We start from the raw sequence: 17,934 nt of genomic DNA, 5'->3' as shown, positions 1-17,934 counted from the left end.
TCCTGCTGTTTATTTTTATAAATCATCCACACACAAAGCGTTATCAATTATTTTCGCCGCTGTCCTACGGCATGTTTGATAAAACGTATTTGTGAACAATCAAAACAAAAACAAAACGGAAATTGAGAAAACTAGCATTAAGCTCACAGTAATGATTTCTGTGTTCCCGTAATCAGAAGTGTGATATTTGTGGTTTTGGTTCTAAATTAGATTAGTTTGATTTTCCTTTTTGAATTGGGGGTGCGAGGGGGAATGAGAGAAGCCGTCATAATCTTTCCTGTTCTCTCAGGAGCAATAATACAACAGCCTCGTCCGTGAACACCGGCCTGACGGACGGTTGACCTGCGATGCACTTTATGGGTAAGGTGCACTTGGCCATTTCATTCACTTTCGAAAGAGATTCTTCATGATAGTGGTTAAGCGTAGAGCGACGGGAGTGACCACTTGTTGTATTAATAGCAGCTGTTGTGACAGAAGATGGGTTTCTTCTCATTTTCCATACCGTGTCTGAAGTATAATATAAAAAGCCCCTGTCCTGCTTCCCTCAGCACTCTGTAATTGCCTCGCAGCTCCATCTCTTTTAATGGACTTTCTGTCAAATACTTCATCCAATTCTATCAGTGAACAGCAGCCCGTGCTCTTAAATAAACCCCCTACACTGTTATACAGTGTTCGCCCGTAACTAGCCTAACGCACAGCACTACCTACAGAACGCCTGCCGACAGTGAGGGGGGGCTGTTAACATGCTTTTGTCAGATGTTTTTCTCAGATAAGACGAGCAGTGCAGGGCGACATGAAAGTAGTTCTTTCATAGCAGATCTCTGATGGAAGGGGGAGATTTTTTTTTTATATATTTTTTTTTATCCGGGATGTTTTTAGTTGAAGACAAAAGTAGGCCTACATGTTCTGAACATGAAACGCTGTTTTTTTTTTATTGATCATCTAACGCTCCAACATCAGGATGTTTCTAAAAGAAAATACCTGACGCCATTTTCCTTTTTTAGCATATTGACTCAAAGGGTGGATAATGATTGGAAAAAAATGTAGTCTGTACTGAACACAGTGCACTGTAAACTGTAACTGTGCAGAAAAATACACCTGACTTATGCCTGAACAGTAGCTCACAGCAAACTATCTTTACCTGGGAGATTTTAGGTTCAAGGGTCAATGAGGTGATATGTTGTCGTTTGTTTTCTATTTTTGGAAACAGGTTGCCGTATGATACTCATGATACTCCATGCAAACCGTCCCTGATGTATGAGGAGAAACAGTATATTGATTGTTGATAAAAACCTAAAATTATACACATATTCTCGCATGAAAAGCAAATACAGTGCGGAGTTGACAGTACACAGTTGAGCTTGGGTACATTACATTAGCTTCAGACACATACTGTTCCCTGAAGAAGAAGGCTGTGTTTGTTAAGAGAGTTATGTGAGTTTCATTGCTCTTAAAGTGAGGACCTTTCTAGTAAAATGTCCTTCATTTCGGTGAGATTTTCCTTCTAGATGATCATAAAAAAAACATGAGCTTTTTCTTGTAGAGTTTAGGACAGAGGAGGTAACGCTTTATTTTACAGGTCTGCAAATCGCATGTTAAGCAGGTGGTGGTGACTTTTTTGAAATTTCTTGAAAAGGAAAAACACAAAAACTCCCATAATAATTACTATTATTACTCCTGCTGATCATGCTGCTGTAATTTCAAGCTAGTTTCTGTCTAACTTCCCCTCAGCAGGCCACTTAACTGAAGCGAGCAATCCAGCCCAATTTATGCAGGTTGTGAATTGAAATACTTTTTTTTAACCATTTTTCACCAGGCTTGGGCCAATATCACAATATTTGCCGTCATAAGTGATATGATGAACATCTGTGTGGCCCTTCACATGACAAGAACTGCTCTGACTGTATTTGTGGAGTTATTTCTCACCTTTAGAGAGAAGAGGACCGGTGATCTGCACTTATTCTAAGGTAAACTGCCTGATATCTAATCTAAAAGTTCCTACTCAATATTATTTTGTTATTTAAAAGTGTTGTATGTGTTTCTGCAAAGGGAGGGGTAAAGCAGTAACCGGCATATCAACCCATTTTATTCTATTTATACCACCATTCAACGTGAATAAAATAAAACACTATTATATACTGCAAGAAAAACCTGACCCCGCTATCCCCGAGCCCACTGAGCATAAAAATTCATATCAAGATATTTGGGCGGGACATATCGTGATATAAAATTTTGGATATTGCCCAAGCCATCATTTCAGTACATCAGTCAAACTTTGGGAAAATGTTCCAAAATGTCAACTTTTTTATCCTCAGCCACCATTAAACGCTAATTACTGTCAAATACATCTTCATTATAGAGAATCAAGTGACCAATTCCCTATGTTTTTTAAGTTTCCTTGCTTAATTTCCTTTAGAGGCCTAAAATCAATAATGTCTTCACACCTCTGACAGTTAAATGTCACTCTGTAATTAAGATGGCATGATCAGTGGAAGTAAAGCCAGTCGGACATTACCGGCTATTCATCCACTGCTTTTGGGAAAATAGCAGGATATTGTTAATAAATAATACTGGGGTAATTTTCAATACATTTCAAAGAAGCTACAAATGTAATGTTTGATAATTACCACCCAATTTCTTGCTCCTGTGAAAACTAAGTATTACCCAGCTATCAAAGTTGTTTCCAGAAGATAAACTTCTTCTATCTGAGAAGGTCACACGAGCTGGGATTTTGTATGTGCATGACACAATAATTTACTGTAGCATAACTAACTAACAGTGGAGTTAATTCATGCAGACGTTCTGGGTTCTGCAGATGTTCCAAACTAACTGCAGACTGAGGTCACATTAACCCAAAGTTGACCTCAGTTTCTGTAAAGATAAGAAAAAGCAGCTAACGCACACTGAAGGACGACACAGATCTGTCCTCAACCAACATCAGAAGTAAGTGTCAAGCATCCACCTTCATTTTGAGGATAAATAAAGAAATTACCTTTTGTTTTCTCTAATATCTACTTAGCCAACGCCTCTTTCTTAAATGTGTATTTATTAAATGTTATGCTGGTGTCTCATTGTATTTCCCTGAAAAGCAAAAAAAAAAAAAAAAAAACATGTACTATGGGTCCCTCCGGCCTCCTTGATTAATCCGTGGCCCTGCCTTTTAAGCTCTATGTGTGAAAGTGATTTTGCAGCCAACAACCATAAAAACACAGTAAATTAAACATTTATTCTGGGCCATAATCCCTTTACAGCACCAGCACCCAGCAGCTAATAACACTGAAGCAGTCAAAGAGACACCTCAGAATCTCTGTGCCACATCGTCAGTCCTTATTCAGTGAAAACACGCCAGGTGTCATACGAAATAAATGAAAAAAACTTGCGGATGAAATTTGGATAGGATTAGATTCATATTACGAAAAAACTATCTCAACAATATTTCATGAGCGGGCTGAATTGAACGGATCAAATATTAATCAGTGTGTGTAAACTAGAGGCCCTAAGTACATTATGTAAAAGAAATAAAACACGCATAATTTATCAACGCAAGATTTGGCTCCTAAAAAAAAAACCTCTGGGTGCGTTTGTGATTCCAATCTGGCGCCCTACACCAAAATCGGAGCGTGGCTGTTTAAAGATGTAGCGCGCGCTCCCTCGGTATGAACTGAGCAACGGGTCAGCTGTCAAAGAATGGTAGAAAGAAAAACTTTGAGCTTGTTGGTGGCGAGAAGGAGTGAGACACACTACTGTCACATTATGAACATGAAAATGAGCTAGGCGGTTATCTGACGTTACACAGCTCACGTTTCTCTGCTTACATGTGTTGAATTATTTCCGTCAATTCACCCGTCAGTCCACAGTTGATACATGAAGCTAAGACTGCCGCTTCAACTGTTCATAGAAGTCAGCCTCTTCCGGAGTGCGCTGCCCCGAATAAGAGCTCAACATTTACGAATGAACCGGTTGATGCTGCAGTGCACTCCGAGGCTCGGAGTGACTATCCAGCCTTTGGTTTGGCTTGCAATAATAAAAGCAACAGGTTACAAGGTACTTCTAATTTGGGTATTTCCATTTATACGCAACTTGTAATTGCAGTCCGCTGAAATCTTAGCAGAAAAATGTGTTTTTGACTCCACTGACACACTGCTAATAAAAAATACAAAACCTCTTTAAAAAAAGAAGTAGAACTTGGAGTCTTGCCACACGTTCAGATGCTTGCATGAGTTGTGAGCAGTTCAGCCAAAGGGTGATTCCGCCATCACGCTTTTCAGATTCTTGTTGTTTCCAGATGAAATAAGTACAAATGTGTGTGTCAGAGCCTCGAACCCTCTCTCACAAATCCTCTCTCAAACCTTCAGATTCTCCTCTTGACTCTTTGGAGGGATCTGAACCTCCAAAGTGAACTAACTCTATCTTAACAAGTAAAATCAGTATAATTCTACTCAGGCGTTAATGCACTAGTATAATCTGTCTTATATTGTAATTCATGATAATATCCTTCATAGGACCTTTAATTTTTGACACTTTGACTACATTCAACTGATTTCAGAGACTGACTTATACTTCGTTCTTGGGGTTGATGCTGATACCGATATCAAAAAGTGAATAACTCCGATGTCAGCGGGCATGTTTCTATGTAATGATCCCTCAAACACTCGTGACGGAGGAAGGATGATTCACAGTTTAACAGTGAACTTTATTGTCACAACTGACATAAGGTGCGCTGAAACAATGAATTTAAAACGTATGAATTGTCCTGAGCTTTCCTTTCTGCATTAATATCTCTTCAAAAAAGCTTTTGTATCGGCACAGAATCGGCTCAGATCCAACAAAACACACCAAAATACCGGCCCGTAACATCGGCTTATTGTTATATATCACTCTGGGTCTATCGGGTTGGTGCCTATGTACTTTTCCCTCAGTTAACTTCTTAAAAAGGAATTTTAATCAATCTTCTTACATTGTTCTGTTGCTGCTTTAATTAAAATCAATGGTGTGAGAGCTCCTCCAGCCGCTGAATGTAAAAAAACATGTAACATTTCTTTTAAGTGCACATGACTGTGGATGCCAAACTTGTGAACTGGTTCAAATCAGACTCGATGGCTTTAATTATTTAGTTGATATAAGTTTAAATGAGGTGCCGGGTGCCGCTGCTGTCTGAGGCAGTTCTCTGTTCTCTCTCCGTTTATTCCAGAGTGTTTCAAGGAACATGTAAATATGTACAGTGAAGGCGTTTCCCCCTCCGTACAAACAGAGTGCAAAAAACGCACACAATTTAATTTATTAATGTATAATTGTTCTGTGCTCGTCTATTATTCATGGTGTTTTTTCTAGCATGTCAAAACATGCGCAAACACTGCAGCCGTTCTCTCGCAGACAGACGGACCTCCAGCAAAATGACTGACTGCTGAACTCACCAGTAGAATCTGTTGGGGACGACGCCGTCGTGCACGAGCTGCCATCGCCTCCCAAACTCGACGGAGACGTAGAGCTGCAAAACGAGATGAATGCGTTAACCGAACAACTTACAATGTAAGGAATAACCCTGCAGATCAGAATATCCAAGAGAATAATTTCATGATTTCTGTCCGACCGTATCATCAAGCAGTCGTCACATTTGTAGCGTCTGTGTAGCGATGTTGTTTTAAACGCTGCGCTACTGAGCGCATACTTTATGTGAAAGTGCAACAGTGATGAGAAGATTCACCAGTTCCTGTAGAAGAACAGAGAAACTCTGAAGTACAGATAGTGACGATTATTCACGGTGATGCCTTGGAAAAGAGGAAAGTGAGGACAGAGCCTACAAATTAAAATCAAACCGTCATCTTACAACAACTCAGCAGGATTTCAGACCAAGTGGAATTATAACATCATTCATTTAGCTGTCATTGTAATCTTATTTTTCCATTAAGCCATTAGACTCCCTCTTACTGCAAACATGGACATTCAGAAGGCCTGTCATCCTGCCATGATAATCCAACAGCGAGCATCTTAAGATCGGGGCTTTACAAGGATAAGCAACATCATTTTTTTTACTCATCCAGCAGCTTTAAACCTTTAAATAAAAAATAAAAAAAAGACACGACAGACGATCAATAAATGTAAAAATGAAACCGAGATTAATATCAGCGGCGATAAAAGGAGAAGAACTGATGAAATTTCGCCTCACAAAGACGCACAAAGCGACCCGAAGGCAAACATCTTGAGAGCATCTTTATTTTGCCCCGTCGATGGCTCTCAGTTCAGCTTTCATCTTCCTCCCCGCACCATTTATCTCACTTCTCAGACCTTGACTGTTTTTCTCTCTGAAAATCAAGTCTTCCAATAGCCGGCTAGGGAAGGCCGAGTTTGATGTCTGGGGTGTTGAGTGAAGCAGACAGCAGGGTTTCTCACACGGAGTAATGGCGAGTGTGTGTGTGTGTGTGTGTGTGTGTGTGTGTATCAGTGTGTGAGCTTACGGATTGTTTGGGCGTGTCTCCCTTGTTAACTTTCCCCTGTGCCGTCTCGGACACATCCTTTTCAGAGTCGGAGTCGGCAGCCAGACCTTATGGGCTGTTCAGGGGAGCAGGTGATCAGCTGCAGCCTTGCTTTAAGTGGCAGGTGTCTCTGCTCATGAGGACCTTGTCCTGAAATCTTGCCGCTATTATCAAAATGAATGCTTTCCACTGTGCCAACAACCTATGTTTTGTGTCATTCTATGGCCACATTAATGTTGTGGGCTTGCAATATATAATCTGGCCGACTCATGCCGGGTTAACCAGAGCATGATAAACAGCAAACAAACCCTTCCTCCAATCCGGATATTTTTTCCTGTCACGTTTTCGGGTTGTTATTCCAGCTATTTCATGCCATCTGACAGCTACACGTTACCTTTTGGTCGTGGCTGTAAGCCAGGATCCAGTCCTCCTGCTCGGGGTGAAAGAGAAGGCTGAGGATATCAAAGGCTAAGCTGTGTTTCTGATAGGACGCCCCCTCGTCAAGGCTAATGAGCAGGCTGCTCTCCACCTCCGGGTCCGTAAGTAACATGATCTGAGACGAGACAAGAAAGGAGACGGGGGAATCAGCGGCCCACCTTGACAGCATCCATTCCACAGGGCTTTAAAGTGCTTGCGCGATGCTTGGAACAGGCACACGGTGCAAGCTCCAGCAGGGCTGTTATGTAGCAAAAATGATAATAAAAAAAAACTCTGTTCCACAGCGATAACAACTGGCAGATTTATTCAATACAGGTAGGATCAACATCCAAGTGGAAAACCTACCTTTCTCTTGTTGTTCGGACTCACGTACAGGTAGCTCAGGATGGTTTTCAGCCCGACTTTCTCATTAAGTTTCTCATATGTGGTCCCATAATCAGTTGACCTAAAATTTAATTATAGGGTAAAGTAAATAGGTTGTGTTAGTGAGTAAAAGGAGGAGGGAGCAGCACCTACTAGTTAAGATGCTGATAGTATCATTAAGCATATCAGGCAAGCAGAAAATTACAACAGCAGAAGTCATGAGGCAATTTGCTAGATGAATGGACATTTTTTTAATTATCAAAACAAACAAGAACAACATGTGTGGCATGCATGACAAGGAGATGAGACATTATTATTATTATTATTATCATTATTATTGATGCTCTGGGGTAAAAATGTAATTCCGATGTTATGATGATGTGATTTTCATGTTTTATGACTCAACTGCAGGATTAGGGACACATTTGCCTGTTGGCTGAAAAAGGGCTTGACAATAGCAGAGATTTTGAAACAAAACCAGAAATACTCAAAACTATTGACTGTCCTCCAAAAATGGGACCGCTTTGCTGGGTTCATTTTTGGATGGCATTCATGGCCACCGAAATAGACATTTCAGAAACAAGCAGCTGTGAAATGTTTTACACTGCAGCAAATAAAAAAACACATGTCGGTGGATCCCTGGATTCTTATTGGACCTTTTCTTTTGTTTAAGAGCATTTTGGAAATATGTCGTCCTTACTCATTGTTTTTACACTAGTTAAAACAAAATATGCAAAAAAAAAAAGTATATATGTGGGCAACCTTCCTTATGCCACAAACTGGGTTTCTGCATTTCAACCAGCTTTATCTATTTTTTCGGCCACTTCTGGGCAGCAGAAACTATTTGTGAACACAACATTGACGATCACCTTTTCATTTTAAACGCTGAACTTTCTAGCAAGCAGTTGCTCATTTACACATCCAGTCATTCCAGTGAAACATCATAATTCTTCAGCAACTTGCAAAACTACTTTATCCCTGAGGGAAATATCTGGATCTTTAGCTGCTGCAGTAGATGCTCCGCTATGTTCACCAGCTACTCACTAACTGTGTCTGTCTGTTGTTTGGTACTGAGCAGATACTACTGTATATTTTGAATGCTTATTTGCAGCATGTTGCACTCATTACGCCATTCTACAAATGCATTTTTGTGAGAGTGTCCTGTGTTATTGCATTGGATTCTGGTACAGGTACTCTAAAATCACTCACAGAAACAAACAAGGAAACTTGTGAAAGTGCTGTGGAAAGGAGCACGTTGACCTGAACCGCCCGTATCTGACCGGGCTGACTGAGAACAAACATCGGTACATCTTATCCCCTTTCAATGGTCAGAACCAACTGGGCAACAAAAGTATTCATTCCAGTGATAAGAACTCAATTAAACAGGCCATGCAGAGAAAAGCGGACCAGGGGATGTGAAATACATGGCTAACAGGAGACTTTTTATGATAAATGTTGACATACATTGGTGACTGTTTCATGTGTCTGGTGTGTTTTTAATGCGCCTCAAATCGCCTCTCAGAAAAATGTAAGCTTTTCTCAGTATCAAACAGAAAGTCGTGATGCTACTTGTGTTTAATTACACAGCAGAGAGGTTTAACCTGCTGTTAAACTTGGTGAATTCTTATAATGAAACTCTCTAAATAGACTTTATTTGGAATTCAAAAGCGGTAGAGCTGCGTAAGAAGTGCTATCAACGTCAATCACAGATTATAGAGCATATAAAAAGTATTGCATTTAACCATTAGACCCCAATCAGAAGTAATGTGTAATTTTTCTAAAACAGTGGGTTCAAAAGCCTTGTGGAAAAGCGTGACATCACATGAAATTTGTGTCATCACTAAATAATAAATGAAATTCAAATTAAATATCTATTGTTTGTTTGTGCTTTGATAAGGCAACAACAGCGGATCTTACCTCCACAAAGAGCTCTCTGTCACTCTGCCAGAGTTGAAGTCGTAGTACTTTGTCAACATGAGGATCACCTACAAAACAGATCAAACAGATTACCAGCTTTTCCAAGTCAGTGTGTCATCGGTTTTGAAAAAACAGCGGCAGTGACGCGACACGCCGTGAAACAAAAAGCGCCGAGCCGTCCGCGCACATGTCTTCTGTGAGAGGCCCCGACAGACACGGCTTTATTAAAAAACCGAACTGTGATGGCACGTCAGCCATCGCCCTGCTGGTAGTGAAGATATAAACCCGCGTACTCCCTGTGGATTAACTGATCACATATGTGAGATCTAATGGCTTTTAAGACCCAGAGACTACCAGCAAATGCCGCCTCTGGTAAGCTATGACTAAATGAATAAATAAGTCAACACTAAAATACGATCCCGGCATAGAGAGACAGTGCTCATAAATATCAAGGACATCTTTTTTTGAAGAGGGTCATAAAAAGGGTTGTATAGTAGCATGTGGTTTATATGGTTTACAATACACGGCCCTACAATACACATAAAAAGTTGTAGGTTTGAAGACGTCTTGTAAATTACCTCAGATATTGCTGAATGATTCACTGTGGACATGTTCTATTTGCTTCTTTTGCATCAGAACCTCAAATCAAAGTTTGTTTGGGTTTTTTTTTTAGGTGCATGTGATTACAGATGCATGAGGACATGTTTACATGCAGATAACTTGCAATTTACTTCTCTCATAGTGAGGCAATACTACAAGGAAAAACTGCAATCATGACAACAACCTCCTTTTTCAAAAGAGCGAAGTAAATCTCGACAGTCCTTCACGCACAAAAAAAACTGTTGTTCATATTGTGTCCTTCACCCCTCTACACAAATTAATCACTCAAGCAATGCCCTGCCTGCACTGTGCAATCATAAAAGCGGCACATCGTATGGCTCTCTCGGGAGGCCTCTCCGTGCACCTTGTTCATAGCTATCTTCTAATTATCGAGCGTTACGAGCGTTTGGGGTAACATTCACAATAACCAGTGGGAGCTCCTTCATGTAAACAAGAAATCTGAACTTTGTAAACCCTTGCTCTTACAAAGTTCGACGCCGTCCTCGCTTTAACGCTCGAATCAAACAGGTCAATACTCCTCGTCTCTAATAGATGAAAGCCTAATACCTCTTGAAACTAATTGCTTCAGTGAAACAGAGCTGTGACAGGCCGCACACTGCGAGGCTTCTCAAGGTCACTTATGATCGTCTCAAGCATCGAGCCGTAAAAACGATTTAAAAACACAATAGTATCTTTGATGTTTAAAGCAAAACTAGTCCATGCCGGCTGTGTGCTGACATACTTTGCTGTTGCAGCACAATAAAACTACGGATCTATGAATAGCAAACGCCACATCCTAAATATAATCTAGTCACTACAGGATTCTCTTACTTGATTTTGTTAATTCCTGTATCAATAAACAGAAGCGCCAAGAATTTTCATTTGAAGTTTTTATTTACAGAAACTGCTACTATTTTGTAATCTAAGTGTGGAGAATGCTTATCGTACGCCTATGTCTTGTTGTGTCCAACCAAAAGTCTAAAAACCCAAATAAATTATTTGTGCAATGACACAACAACACCAAAAAAGCAACAAATCCTCACAAACAAGAAGCTAGACACAGATCATGTTTTCTATTTTTCCATTAAAAAATTACTCTTCTGATCAAAGGATTATCAGAACCGTTGCTCAGTAATTCTGTGTTGATCTAATTGATGAATCAACAAATGGCTTAAGCTCTTACATATTAAGTATTCAACAGGGATGGGAATTGAGAAATCTGAACCATCGAGAGCACATCCCACATCGTGTGATCAATCAGAATCGTGCGCCACCAAGTTAATCAAGTCCTTTTACTGATGCCGGCAAGTTTTTTTCGACAGTTGCACGTTGCCAAACAATGACGTCAAACTCGCGTGTTTACACCGCTGGAAGCTTCGACGAGAAGGAATCGGAGAGGAGAGAGGATGAAAATGTCCAAAGCACGACTTCAGGAGCAGCGGGTAAGCAGCAGAAACGATAAATGTGTCCCCCGTGCACATTTACGCACGAGGCACAGCAGCTGATTGGCTGGTATTGATTATCAAAATCTAAAAACAGGCCAACAGTATCGGTCAGGTTCTAATGTTAACTCACACAGCAGCCATCCACCTAATCCATCCTGAGCTCCATCAGAGGTGTCTGAAATTATTAATTTCAGAAGCTATAAATATATTAATTTTCTTTCCCCTTGAGTGTTTCCTCTGTCCTGTCAAGTTTATAAGCTTATACAGCATTTTGTTTTGCTGCTTAAACGTGCCAGGATATTTGATGCAGTGACATTTCTGCACACATGAACCTGAAAGCTGCCTCTCATAGTATTAAAATGTATTGGTAAAGAAAACACAACGTATGAAAGGGTGCAATTTGTGCCGGATGCTGCCTTCCTTAAAAAGAACCCAAACTACTGTTTCTACACGCCTCCCCTGTTCATTTTGAGTAGTTATTGTGAACGCTCTGATTAATAAATGTAAACGTCAATATTTTTTGCATCCAGAGGTCTTAAATGTCCTGCGCATTCATCACGAGGCTTATTAGTGTCTTTTTAAATCCACGCTGGGACGCACACAAATTTTCACAAGAAACCTCTTTCCACTGTTAATGATGCAATAAATTAAAAACCGTAATGCTTTATTTCTTAATTATTCGCCCTCTTTGTGAATAAGCTGACCGAGAAAACTCTGCAATTACTTTGTGCTGAACGTATGAAATCCTTTTGTATGAGCGCTCGTTCAGAGATAACCCATGTAGCTTGTTATAACCGTGGTACCATGTGTCCGGATCTGGCTACAGAGATTTATGGTCTTACAAAGAAATGGCCTTTATACCATTCCAGAAGTCGTACCCTCATGGACACTGTCATACACAATAAAACAACCCGCAGCAGTCGGAAATTAGGACAAAATATATCCCCCCATTCTCTATGGCAATTAACTTTATGCATCTACCTGGGAAGGGTCCAGGATTACAGTGAGATATAATTTGCCTCGACCTTATTACCTGCGGAAAAAGTTCCCCCGAGTTCTGAGGGATGTTGAAAGTGTAGGTTGGAGCACCATGGCTGCAGATAACGCATCAGTACGGTGATACAATATTCACTTTGTAGATATTTCAGTGTGAAACAGGTGTTTGAAGTCCAGCATGTCACATAAGCCTTTAAATATCCATTCGAAACCACTGGCCAAGCGCTCCTCTTTTAATGATTATATAACTTACCCTCCGAGTTTAAATAATAATGACATTTGTATTAGCATATCTTTCTCTTTGAATTGCAACAAAGGTGTCACATTTAGAGCCAGCTACCATGTAGTGCACAGCCCATTAGACTGCAGTAGCACTAGCCTATCTTCAAACTGGATTACTTGACATCCAAGAGCAGGCAAATTGATTTTTCAACCTCTAATCCTTTTGTAAATCTTAAACCTAAGAGGTAAATGGACTGGGATGAATTTGATCATTATGGAAGAATGAATTGGAGGCTTAATGGTGACTTAAACGGCTTAGGGCGAGGAGATTACTGTTGTGAAGTGAAGGTGTTGTGTGAAGAGGAGAAGGGGTGAAGGTATCGAGTAAAGGAGAGGGGAGGTGGGGGGGGGGGGACTTGGTTATTGAAGGGTGAACACCTGAGACAAATGAAAGGAGCGACAGGGTACACATTTCAATTCATCGCCTCCTTCGCCAACTGTCGATGCCGCCTTATCGGTTTTGGGAATTAAGCTGCCTCATCAATAAAAGTGTCATCACTGTTAGCTACCACAATTAAAACAGATGGATGATTCCATATTAGCAATTGTTACAGGAGTTAGTGACTGGAATATGAATGTTAAAGACACATATGACACTTCAAAAAACAGGTCAGGTGTCGAAGGTGTTTCTGTGCCTTTGGCCCAGATCTCATTTGACCCTAAACAATAATAATAATAATATTAATTACAATAATAATAATAATAATAATAATAATCATAATAATAAAAATACCTGGTGAAGTGCCCTCTAGGGTGCCCTCTCAGTGCCCTCTTCGCATGCCGGTGCCCCAGCACAGTCTGTAATGGAGCTCAAACATCCCGAGTCCACCGCTGCTATTAATATTTGATGATGTCCGCTTACACTTAACTACAATTTTATCCAACCATGCAGATAATGCAGCAGTGGTTTTTCTTCTGCAGATTCTCTAAAATTTCTGTCCCAAGTCCAACTGAAGTGAGGGGACATTTTGTTTCCTGTGCACAACAATTAAATCCTTAAACTGGCATGAAATGATTTTGAACATTTGGAGGCAGAGCAACGAACTGCAAAGACACTGAGATGTTATCACATTGTATAGTAGATTATTTAGATACATAAATCACTTTATAGGCTCAATCCCATTTCTAACTGTTACCCCACCCCTTTTTCGTGTGTCTCCTTGCCCCTCAGAGCAGACTTACTAGGAGAAGTGGTTGAATTCTCCCCCTTCTCAACCCTTCAAGACCCTCACAGATCATCAGTTGTTGTTGATGGCACTTACGACACGACTGGGCATTTCCAAAATGCTTTCTTCAGTTGTGGTTCTCCTGCGTTACGTTGGCTATTATCACAATGATTCATTGCCTGGCCACTAGTGATGATGTATGGGCTAACATTAGCAAACCGTGCCTCTACCCTGGCGTCTGCACTGATATTAGAAGAGCGGTACCAAGTGTAAATTTCAGGCGTCATATGCCATGAGGTTGAGCCAAACAATCATTGAGGGTCGTCCTTGTGTCCACCCGGTTGAATGTAATTCCAATATTAACTTGTGCTCCCTTTTCTCCTGAGGGAAATATCTAGTTCTACATTTGGTAAAAGCTTCATTTTGTTTCTTAGTGGCTTTTAAATGAGTCAACATGTTAAAGATATGTGCCTCTAAACCAAAACAATACATTTAAAGAAGCCAAAACTTTCCCTACAGCTGAGGAACAAACACAGAATTGGATTCATCACTATGAGCGATACACATACGAGTAGTCAATGATCCAGTCTTAATTTAAATAAAATTGATTACAGCCGCTTTAGAGTAATAATATCAAATATTCAGGGTTTTTCATTTATATTAATGTCTGTTAGTCTACCACAATGGTGATTGAGCATATGGCCTGCTGATGAAAGCCGGCGAAAAAAAAAGAAATCACAGGTGGCGAACAGTCAGAGACACATTTTTCATCAGCCAGCAGGAGGCGGAGCTACAAGACAGTCTCACTCTTCAACTAATATGTGTTGTGAGTGTTTGGTAACTGTGGCTGAGCAAACAGAGAAAAGACTGATGACTACAAACGATGAAACTTCAACAACAAATGCAAATTCAGAGGCGTCACACAGGCGATGCTGTTTGGTTCTCTGGTGCAATGACTGCTTACCGCCACAGGTGTCGCAACAGAAACAGAAACAGGGATCTTCAAGATTGTTACTTTAAGTAACAATTTCAAAAGGACTTCAAGGATTTTGTGAAATGATAATATTCAAATTAGTGATAACTGGTGACATTTATTGTCACAGCTAAAGACAAACTAATTGGGATGAGTAAGGTGAGAACACCTGCCAAGGTGATATTAACACCACTGAAGTGTTAACAGTCTGGCAGCGAGTGCCCTTATGAATAAAAAATACAGCGTAGGAAATAAATTCAAAGACCCCGGGGTTAGTCGGGCGTAAAGTATGAAACTTTACTCGATAAAATCCAAATATTTGACGCCTTAATGAAAAAAAAAAAAAATATAGAAATGTCTATTTCAATTACACTGTTTACAACCCTGTGACTCACTCCACAGCTACAAAAGCATGCAGGAAATCACATCCTCATACACTTCAATACCACCTCTGCGAGACACGTAATGTACAGAGGCTTTTGTCTGCCACATCAATTTATGTCACTTCATTAACAAAGGCAACATTTCCTCGTAGACCAGATGTTGTGCTGAGGCTGGGTTGTTTGAAGTCAGAGCTGTTGGCTCTCCCATGGATAACAGGTCACTGCAATCATAAATTATAAAGCAAAGGTAACACTTTACATTGCAGCACTCAACAGTGTGAGTAGTTAACGGGGGACCAACTTGATGATTAATGAATCTTTAATGAGTAGCTCAAGAATAACTCTGATTTGAGAATTCAGTGGTAGATAATGATGTGTTATTAGAGAAAAGACGACAGGGAGATGCTAATGAATCATTAGGTAATGACAGGTTCATAAATATCGATGAATAACAAAAACTTTCTCCAGAAGTTGTTCCTGATTAACTCAGAACTGCAAGAAACTAGTAACAACTCGTTCAATACTAATTACTTGATCATTAGTGTTGCTTTTTTTTTGCAGCCCTTCAGGTGAAATGACACGTCTGAGGGTGCTCATTATTTCGAGATTAATTTTTAATCATCGGGTCACTTCTGAATCGTTCCTTAGTAACCACTCACATTTGTACTTTTTGTTCTGTTTTTCACTTTACCAAGTGTACCAAAGCTTCACAATATCACTTTGCAGGAAATAAACCGCATTGCGTGCTGATAGAATCTGATCTACTGATAAAACAGTGAAACCATGTTCTCAAGGAGTATAGTCTGTTTTAAGCAACAGTATGTAGGAATTGGCATTCTATGTGATTTGGCGCCCCCCCACAGTGCAACACCATGGTCGTAAATACAAATCACAATGTTTATGTTGTTATATGTGTGAAATCTTGTATGTTGAAGTGAACATGAATGTGATGCTGTGATCCTCTCACTGAAGCTACACAGTGCAGAAACAAGCGACAGAGACACAATTCACTTACAAGACACTGAACCATCAGAATGATTCAGGAGCTGTTATTTTAAGGTGAATACTAAGGTTACATATTGTTGCTTTAATATGACTATAAAGCTGTTTGAAGGTTGTGACTCCTGACGAGGTTGTCCAATAATGTGACTGAAAGCAACATTCTGCTTCTTTTGCCGACAGTAATACCGCTGATCTGTGAACATCCGACAAACAGCATTTTTAATGGACAGCGAGCACATACCCCATGTTACAGCTGCGGCTTTCAAGCAGAACAGCAAGTGTCTGACTTTATTGGACTCCTCATGTCGAGACGACGGCCCTGTGTGGAAGCAGTGGCTCGGTTGATAAGTCGTCTGAAACGGCTTCCTCCTTCTTTGGGCTTTCTGCTCTCGCATCGTTTGCTACTTCACCATAAATGAAAGCCCAGTCTAGTTCAGCTGCTAGTTCGGCGGCGGCCTGCTGAGCTGGGAAGCTTCAGCGTGCATGGGAAGGGGGTCTGATCAATGCAGGCAAGATTAGACAGCGAGTAGGTTTTCAACCCAGCCCCGAAAAAAGTTGTGCTCGCTGCACAAGGACTATTTCTCTCAAAACTACTTTTTAAGTTCTCGAGCACTCGGTTTCACACTCGGAAGTGCTGAGCGTGATGGTGGAAGATATGTTGACAAACCAAAGGCTCTCCGGACTCTTTAATAAAGCACATTCCCTCTGACATAAATAAAGTAAAACAGCTGATTAGATAAATATGCTGCCGGAGGATTTCTCTCACCCATACGTCTTATTAGGCTCAGCAGCAGTGTTTTCAAACCTCCTGTTTGCCAAAACGCATGGCTATAAATCCAAAAAGGGAAACTTCAGTGCATGAATCAAAGTTATGGTTTTGATTGTGAGGCTTTTTCTTGCAGCAGCCAGATGGTGTAACTCATACTCGATGAGCGAGTAATGCAGGTGGACACTGTAAAATGAAAGTGTTTGGAAACTAAATGAACGACGGTCAAAAAAAAAGAGCATCGACAACGGCAGCCGAGCGTTCCTGATTCATAGATTGAGCAGCGAGGTGCTTGATTTTAATGTAAAACATTTCATTATCATAGACACAGCGTTGATGTTCATGTTAATCGTCAAGCTCAAAAACACAGTGAAAACAGGCAGAGCACATAAACCAACACACAGACCTGCAACAACATAAGTTACCAAACACAAATGCAAAGACGAGTCTGTGCCCCCCCCCCCCCAAAAAAAAGAGGTGAGATCTCATTATGCATTGTTCCAGCCAAATTAACTTTACTCCGGACTAGGATAAAATCTTCGGATGGTTTTTATGGGATTTCTGCTCTATTAGACAGCACTCAGTGAAGAAGAAAGGAAACCCAGAAGGGGAGCGCAGCTTGCTGATAAAAAAACACACTCTGCAGGATTTCAAGGCGATAGAGAACCTCACCGCGGGAAGGCTTGGTGGCTTGGCAGCGCTGCACTCAGCCTGCCAGTAGTTTCTGTGCAGTGCTGAGCTTTAAATACGAGCCGCTCGGTTTTATCCTTTCAATGTAGTCAGTGCCACATCCGCGAATTTGTCGGGGGAAAATTGATTGTTTGTCTTTGGCTGTCTTAGGCTGAGTCCTGTGTTACACTTCTTATCATTATGTATTTCATGAATTTATTTATTGTTTCTTTAGCGGGATGTGTGATGTTCGCTCACAGAAAACAACACGACAGCACTCCTTCACCCCCCCCCCCCCCCCCTCTCCCACAGCACGTCCATCACAGCCACCGCGGCTGAGAGGGGGGAGCCGGTGGAGGTCCACGATGACAGCACGAGCCGCGGGGTTTTCTGAACATGTCAACATGCTAAATGCAGGAAGCTACATGTATCGCGCCGTCCAGAACAGGCATGTTTGTAAC

At 40.7% G+C, this 17,934-nt stretch overlaps 1 protein-coding gene across 6 annotated transcripts in view; it reads right to left on the bottom strand.

Annotated features, from left to right (window-relative positions):
- The window catches only part of LOC115596465 (VPS10 domain-containing receptor SorCS1-like), a 138,371-nt gene that overhangs the window by 33,772 nt on the left and 86,665 nt on the right, over positions 1–17,934 (bottom strand). For all 6 annotated transcript variants that reach the window (XM_030441612.1, XM_030441613.1, XM_030441614.1 and 3 more), the window contains 4 exons: positions 9,192–9,259; positions 7,257–7,356; positions 6,868–7,026; positions 5,415–5,488 (listed from right to left, as the gene is read on the bottom strand). In XM_030441612.1, coding sequence (XP_030297472.1) covers positions 5,415–5,488; positions 6,868–7,026; positions 7,257–7,356; positions 9,192–9,259 — 401 coding nt within the window. The remainder of the gene's footprint in view (positions 1–5,414; positions 5,489–6,867; positions 7,027–7,256; positions 7,357–9,191; positions 9,260–17,934) is intronic.

This window comes from Sparus aurata, chromosome 15 (genome assembly GCF_900880675.1).
Source record: "Sparus aurata chromosome 15, fSpaAur1.1, whole genome shotgun sequence".
NCBI lineage: Eukaryota > Metazoa > Chordata > Actinopteri > Spariformes > Sparidae > Sparus > Sparus aurata.
Note: the sequence above shows the minus strand (reverse complement) of the source record. Positions and strands in the feature narration are given on the sequence as shown.